Here is a 9,147-nt window from a genome sequence, read left to right on the forward strand (position 1 = left end):
CCAGACGTTATTATCGAAAATGGGTATCTATTGTAACTTACCCTTATTGTCGAAAACGTTATTGTGGAAGTCGTTATTGGCGAGAGCCTACTGTAGTTGAGAACAGTATATGCCTTGTAAACAAATGTCTGCACAGTAACTTTTTTTTTTTACTGGGATTAGCCCACCGGGCACAGGTCATTGACCCACATCGGGGTCCTAGGCAGCAGCAGCAGCAGCAACGCAACGCTGGCAGCAGCAGCAGCAGCAGCAGCAGCAGCAGCAGCAGCAGCAGCGGCAGCACAGCAGCAGCAGCAGCAACAGCAGCAACAGCCAGCAGCAGCAACCAGCAGCAGCAGCAACAGCAGCAGCAACAGCAGCAGCAGCAGCAGCAACAGCAGCAACAGCAACAACAGCAGCAACAGCAACAGCAACAACAACAGCAACAGCAACAGCAACAACAACAGCAACAGCAACAGCGGCAACAGCAACCAGCCAGCAACGGCGACAACAACGGCAACCAGCCAACCAACAGCAACAGCAACAGCAAGCAACGAAGCAACGAGCAGCGACGGCAGCAACAGCAACCGACGGCAGACAACGGCGACAACAGACAGCAGCAAGCAACCAACGGCAACAACAAGCAACAACAACAGCAACAACAGCAACAACAACCAGCAACCAACAACAACGAGCAACGGCAACAACAGCAACCAGCAGCAACAAAACAACAACAACAACAACAACAACAACGGCAACAACAACAGCAACAACAGCAACCAGCAAGCAACAACGGCAACAACAACAACAACAACGGCAGCAACCAACAGCAGCAAAGCAACCAGCAACAGCAGCAACTGACAACAAGCAACCAACAACGAGCAACAACCAGCAACCAGAAAAGCAACAACAACCAGCAACAGCAACAGCAACAGCAACAACCAGCAACGGCAAGCAACTACAACAAGCAACCCGGCAAGCAACAACCAACCAGCAAGCAACAGCAACCCGGCAACCAGCAACGACAACAGCAACAACAACGGCAACAACAACAGCAACAGCAGCAACCGGCAACGAAGCAACAACCGGCAAGCAACAGCAACCAGCAACCAACAACGACCAACAAAGCAGCAACAACAACGGCAACAACAACCAGCAACCGGCAGCAACCCGAAGCGAGCGGCGAAGCGGCGACGACGACGGCGACGACCGGCAACGGCGGCCGCCAGCAACCGACGACAGCGAGCGACGGCAGCGGCAACCGGCGGCAACCAACCCGACGACAACGACAGCGACGGCGGCGACGGCAACCGACGGCAACGGCGACGACGACGGCGACGACGAAGCAACCGAGCGACGACGACAACGGCGACGACGACGACGACGACGACGACGACGACGACGACGACGACCGGCAACTGACGGCAACCCGACGACAACCGACGACGACGACGGCGACGACGACGACGACGACGACAACGACGACGAGCAAGCCAGACGACGGCCGACGAAGCAACCGACGACGACGACTGACAACGACAACCAACCGACGACGACGACGACGACGACGACGACGACGACCGACGACGACAACCGACGACCGGCAAACAACGACAAACAAAACGACAGCAACCAACAGCAACGGCAACGACAACAGCAGCAAGCAACCAACCAACAGCAACCAGCAGCAACAACAGCAACAACCAGCAACCAGCAGCAACAACCAGCAACAACAACAACAACAACAGCAACAACAGCAACCGACAACAACAGCAACAACCAACAACAGCAACGAAAAAGCAACCAGCAACAACCAACAACGGCAACAACAACCAGCAACAGCAACAACAACGAAGCAACCAACGGCAAGCAAGCAACAACAACAGCAACAACCAACAACAACAGCAACCAGCAGCAACAACCGGCAACAACAGCAACAACAACCAACAGCAACAACCGGCAACAGCGAAAAACGGCAGCAACAGCAACCAGCAACGGCAACAGCAGCAACCAGCAGCAACCCAGCAACAGCAACAACCGGCAGCAGCAAAACCAGCAGCAGCAACCAGCAGCAACCAACAGCAACGGCAACCGCAACGGCAACTGACAACAGCAACCAGCAACGACAGCAGCAACCAGCAGCAACGGCAACAACAGCACAACAGCAACAGCAACAACAACAACAACAACAGCAACAACCAGCAACCAACAACAACAACAACAGCAACAACAACAACAACCAGCAACAACAACAACAACAGCAACAACAACAACCAACAACAACAACAACAACAGCAACAGCAACAACAACAACAACAGCAACAGCAACCAACAACAACAGCAACAACCAACCAACAGCAGCAACAACCAACCAACAACCAACCAGCAACAACAACAACCAGCAACAACAACAACAACAACAACAACAGCAACAACAGCAACAACAACAACAACAGCAACAACAGCAACCAGCAACGGCAACCAGCAACAGCAACAGCAGCAAGCAACCAACAACAGCAGCAACGGCAACAACCAACGAAACGACGACAACAACAACCAACGGCAGCAAACCAGCAACCAGCAACAGCAACAACAACAACAACAACAACAACAGCGACAACAACAACAACAACAACAACAACAACAGCAACAACAACAACCAACCAACAACAACAACCAGCAACGGCGGCAACGACAGCAACGGCAACCAGCAGCAACAACAACAACAACAGCAAGCAGCAACAACAACGGCGAAAAGCAACAGCAGCAACGACAACAACAACAACAACAACCGACCGACGGCGACGGCAACCGACGAGCGACGACGACTGACCGACGGCGACCGACCGGCGACAACCGAAAACCGACGACGGCGAGCGGCGGCAGACGACGACCGGCAACCGACTGACGACGGAGCGAGCGACAGAAACAGCAACCGACGGCAACGGCAACGACGGCGACGACAACAACCAGCAAGCAACCGAGCCGACGGCGACGACGGCAACGGCAGACGGCGACGACGACAACCAGCAACAAGAGCAACCGGCAAACCGGCAGCGGCAACGACGACAACAACGACAGCAACGGCAACAACCGGCAAACAACGACGACGGCAGCAACGACGACGACCGGCGACGAAGCGGCGAAGCAAGCAAACTGACGGCGACGGCAACAGACAGCGACAACGGCGAAGCGAAACGACAACAAGCAACCAAACGACCGACGACGACCGGCCAACGGCGGCAAACGACGACCGGCGGCAACAGCGGCAACGACGGCAACCGGCGACGGCTGACAACGGCAGCGGCAGCAACCGGGCGGCAACAACAACCAACCCGGCAACAACAGCAACAACAACAGCCAATGACGAACAGCAACAACAACAGCAACAACAACAACAAGGCAACAACGGCAACGGCAACTGAACGGCAACAGCAACAACAACAACAACGGCAGCAACCAAACAGCAACAACGGCTAAGCAACAACAACCAACAACAACAACAGCAGCAGCAACTGACAACAACAACGAACTGACGGCGGCAACAGCAGCACGGCAACAACGACGACGACGGCAACGCAGCCAACGACGGCAACCGGCGGCGACGACGGCGACGACGACGAGACGGCAACAACAACAACCAAGACGACGACAACAACCAGCAACCAGCAACAACAACCAACAACGGCAACGACAACCAACCAACAACCGGCAACAACCAGCAACCCGGCAACCGGCGACAACCAACAACCGAACCGAAGCGGCAACGACAACGACGAAAACGGCGGCAACAACCCAACGACGACGACAACGACAACGGCGACGCCAACAACCAACCGGCAGCAACGACGAACAGCAACCAGCAAGCAACGGCGGCAACGAGCAACCAGCAACGACAACGGCAACAACCGGCAACCGGCAACGACGGCAACCAGCAACGACAACAACAACAACAACAACAACAACCAGCGGCAACGGCAACAACCGGCGAAGCACAACAACAACGAACAACCAACCAACGACAACAAGGCGAGGCTGACCGACAGCAACGGCGACGACAAACGACGGCAACCGGCGGCGGCGGCAATGACGGCAACGGCAACTGACGGCAACGGCAGCAGCTGACGGCAACGGCGGCGACGACGGCGACTGACGACGGCGCGGCAACAGCGGCGGCGACCCGACGGCCGACGGCAAGCAACCCGGCAACCGGCAACAACGGCAACGGACAGCACGACGACAGCCAGCAATGACGACGGCAACGACAACGACCGGCAACAGCAACGACGCAGCTGACGGCAACCGAGCGGCGGAACGAAGCAACGACGACGGCAACAGCAACCAACAGCAGCGACGGCAGCAAACCATGACAGCAACGCAACGGCAATGACGACAACCGGCAACAACTGGCGGCGGCAACGGCGGCAACCGGCGACAACGGCAACAACCGGCAACGGCAACAACAACAACAACAGCAGCGACGGCAACCGGCGACAACCGGCAGCAGCGGCGACGACGGCGGCAGCGAGCAACCGACGAGCGGCAACGGCCGGCAGCAGCGACCGGCAACTGACGGCAGCGACAGCGACGGCAGCGACAACGGCAGCGACTCGGCAACCGGCAACGGCAACCGACGGCGACGACGAGCGGCGACGGCAGCGACGAGCAACGGCAGCGGCAGCAACCGACGACGACGAGCAGCAGCGACGACGACGGCGGCGGCGACGACGACGACGACGGCCGGCGACGGCAAGCGACTGACGACAGCAACGGCGGCAGGCAGCAATGACGAGCGGCGACGACGGCGGCGAGCGGCGACGACGGCAACGACGACACGACGACGGCAACGACGGCAACGACGGCGAGCGACGACGACGACGGCAACAGCAAACGAAACCCGACGACTGACGACGACGACGACGGCGGCAACGGCGACAAAACGGCAACCGGCAAGCAACGACGACGACGACAATGACAACAACAACAGCGACAACGACAACGGCAAGCAACGACAACCCGGCAACCGGCAACGACGGCAACAACAGCAAGCAGCAACCGAAAAACGACAACAAGCGGCAACCAGCAACGGCTGACAACCAACCGGCAACCAACGGCAACGGCAACGACAGCAACAGCAACGACGACGACAAAAGCAACAACAGCAGCAACGGCAACCGGCAACCCAACAACAACCAGCAACGACAGCAACAACAACCAGCAACCCCAACAACAACAACAGCAGCAACAACAACAACAACAACAGCAACCAACAGCAACAACAACCAACACAGCAACAACGGCAACGCCCAACAACAACAGCAACGGCAACGACAACGACAACAACGGCAACGGCAGCAACGGCAGCAACAACAGCAACAGCAACAACAACAGCAACCAACCGGCAACAACAACAACCAGCAACAGCAACAACAACAACCAACAACAACGGCAACAACAACCAACAACAACAACAACAACAGCAACAACAACAACAGCAACAACCAGCAACGGCAGCGGCAGAAGCGGCAAGCAACAACAACAACAACAACAACAACCAGCAACAGCAGCAACCCGGCAACAGGCAACAACAACAGCAACAGCAACAACAACCCAACAGCAACAACAACAACAACAACAACAGCAACACCAGCAACAAAGCAACGGCAACAACAACAACAACAACAGCAAGCAACAGCAACAACAACGGCAACACCAACAACAGCAGCAACAGCAGCAGCAACAACAACCAGCAACAACAGCAACAACAACCAACAACAGCAACAGCAACAGCAGCAACGGCAACAGCAGCAACAGCAACAGCAACAACAACGAAAAACGGCAACAACAGCAACAACGAAAGCAACAACAACAGCAACAACAACAACAACAACAACAACAGCAACAACAACAACAACAGCAACAGCAACAACAACAGCAACAACAACAGCAACAACAACGAAGCAACAACAACAGCAACCAGCAACAGCAACAACAGCAACAGCAACAACAACAACCAGCAACGGCAGCGACGTGACGGCGACGGCAACGACGACGACGACGACGGCGAAGCGAGCGACGACGAGCCGACGGCGACGACCAGACGGCGACGACGGCGACGACGACGGCGGCGGACGACGACGACGACGGCGACGACGACGACGACCGTGACGACGACGACGACGGCGACGACGACGGCGGCGACGACGACCGGCGACAGCGACGACGACGACGACGGCGACGACGACGACGACGACGACGACGAGCGACGACCGACGACGACGACGACGACCGGCGAGCGACGACGACGACGACGACCGGCGGACTGACGACCGACGACGACGACGACGACGACGACGACGACGGCGACGACGGCCGACGACTGACGGCGACGACGACAACCGACAATGACGACGACGACGGCGTGACAGCAATGACAACAACAGCAACGACGAACAACGAAGACGACAACGACAACCAACGACCAATGACAAGCAACCAGCAACAACAACAACCAAACCAACGCAGCAACAACAACAGCAACAACAACAACAACAACAACAACAACAACAACAGCAACAACAGCAACAACAGCAACAACCAACAACAACAACAACAGCAACAAGCAACAACAACAACAACAACAACAACAACAACAACAACAACAACAGAGAGTGCTAACAAAAATGCAAAACAAAAAATAAAATAATAATAACAATAATACTACTACTAACAATACTGTAATAATAATAATAATAATATAATTATAAAAAAAAAAAGATCATTACTGTAGTGAAAGATATACAGGTTAATCCCTTACCCAATCCTGGGGCCAAGGTATTGGGTTTCGTGATCTTTAGTTTTTCAGATTTTTTTTATAATGGCCCACAGGCACAAGTCACTGACCCATTGGGGCCTGGGGTAAAATATAATAATAATAATGTATAATAATTCATAGGTCTGGGTTGTGTTTCTCACTTTTATCTTTTTCATTCTTGTATTCTTTATTATTATTATTATTATTTTATTAATACAGTATTATTATTATTATTATTATTAATTTTATTACTATATGTTCTTATTGTGTGTTATTGTTATTATTTTATTTGGGTGTATTTTTTATTAAATTTTTATTTACTGTGAATAATTATTATTATTATAATTAGTATTACTATTTTTACGCCCCCAGGCGATGTGGGTCAGGATCTATGCCTTGGTGAGCTAATCCTGTTAAAAAAAAAAAAAAAAATGTCTAAAATTTTTTAGGTTTCAAACTCTGTTTTCAGATTCGGGATAAAGGGTTGTCAACCTGTATACTGTATGTTGTGTTGTCAAAGTAAGAGAAACAATTGAGACCTGCAATTGTGTGTAAATGAGGCAGAATGTCAGATCAGCAACCTGGGACTTGGTCTATTTTTGTGGTGCCATATGGCAGCAGGGTCCTATTAGACAACACATTATGTTCAATATCTTCCCAGGCGGTAGTACCTCCCTGTTTGGTAGCTGCCTACTACCTACTACCTCCACTTACCTGCGGGTAATTCAGCACTGGAAGGAGAACTACCATTCACTGCTCAACCGAAACACCAATGTGGTCCTTCAGCATCCAGAGCTGACCCACCTCAGCTATCCTCCATCCCTGGATGAAGTAGCTACTGCCATCAAACAGATGAAAATAACAAAGTCACAGGGCCTGATGGAATCCCAGCCGAGGTATAAAGCAGGAGGACCTCTGCTTACCAGCCGTCTCCACTCTCTCCTGGAGAATATATGGGAAAAGGAGGAATTCCCCCAAGCCCTTAAAGATGCCTCCATCTTTAATATTTATAAAACAAGGAGACCAGTCAGACTATGGCAACTACCGCGAATAGTGAATTTGCAAATATGGAGTTCACGAATATGGGGGAATAAGTGTACAGTATTCCATTTTAGCATTGGATTTCTGAGGTAACAATAAAAAATGGTATATATCAACTAGTGTATATTGTTCTTGATTAACACAAATCATCAGGTAAATATATTTTTGTATTAATTACACCTAGCATTATTCTTTAAAAGTACTATCTTTTCAAATGATGAGATATTTTTCTTCTTTGAATCACTTTTATATTATTTTAAATATGGTGCAAAATTATGATTTATATCCGAGTAAAAAAATATAATTAACATAATCTCCCTAAATTGTAATTTCTAGACACTAACTACAGTATTGCTGTACACAATGCCTAAGACAAACACATTCTAAAATGTTTCTTAGTTACAAAACTTCATTATATATACAGTATATGTACAAAATCTATAATTCTCTATTGCATACAAGTACCAAACTGACAGTACAAAAAGTTGAAGGCTGCCAACACACAAAAATACTTGATATTATCCTTGGTATAGTACTAAGAATTTAACAAGCATGAAGACTAAGCCAAAGTCAGTCCATCATACACTAGTCACCTCACTAAACACAGTCTTACAAGAGAATATTATTCTGGATGCAAGTTCATAATAGGTTTAACAGCCCAATACAATAATTTATTCTCCTACCACAGATTCAGCTGCATTACCAAACATGTAATTACCACCACCAATCAATCAATACCACAGATTCATGATGTATTCCACAGAATTAAACAATAGCATGAGGTCAGTAATATAGTATAAAAAATATATAAATAATACATACACAATGGACAAGTGGATATGTTGAGAGAATGAGAGGTAAGGCTTGGTGAATAGTGTATAATTCAGACATGGAAGGTAGGAGCGGAAGAACACCAAAGGAGAGATGGATGAATGAGGTGAAGCATTTACTAGAAGGAGGATTGGGCATCGAGGAAACAACAATATGTATGAATAAACAAGAATAAAGTCAAGTGATTTCTGGGGAAAGATGTGATGCAAATGAAAGATGACATTGTGTGAAGATAGCTATAAACAAGATTTAGAGCCTTGTGTGGAATGGGAATAACATTGAAAAACTTCTATTACAGTACAGTAATAGGAATGTATGAATAACAACCAATGATGTGTGTGTATGTGTATGGGGGTGTGGGGGCAATAAGTGAAATGAAGACATTTTAGAACCAAAGCATCTCTGTCATCTTCTTCTCTTGTTGTTGGTTATCCTCTTGATGTCTCACCTGCTGGACTGTCTCATCATGGTCAAAACAGCTA

General features: G+C 50.3%; 1 protein-coding gene across 1 annotated transcript; it reads left to right on the forward strand.

The window, feature by feature from the left end:
* Positions 1-333: 333 nt before the first annotated feature.
* LOC121876497 (uncharacterized protein DDB_G0283357-like) lies at positions 334-5,932 on the forward strand (the record flags this gene model as incomplete). The annotated part of the gene is made up of 8 exons (XM_042381622.1): positions 334-598; positions 1,035-1,675; positions 1,930-2,149; positions 2,912-3,317; positions 3,702-4,077; positions 4,353-5,054; positions 5,669-5,728; positions 5,840-5,932. Coding segments are annotated over 8 exons (2,763 nt in total), but the record flags the coding sequence as incomplete, so codon positions are not given.
* Between the last annotated feature and the right edge of the window lie 3,215 nt (positions 5,933-9,147).

This window comes from Homarus americanus, unplaced genomic scaffold (genome assembly GCF_018991925.1).
Source record: "Homarus americanus isolate GMGI-L3 unplaced genomic scaffold, GMGI_Hamer_2.0 scaffold13834, whole genome shotgun sequence".
Classification (NCBI taxonomy): Eukaryota; Metazoa; Arthropoda; class Malacostraca; order Decapoda; family Nephropidae; genus Homarus; species Homarus americanus.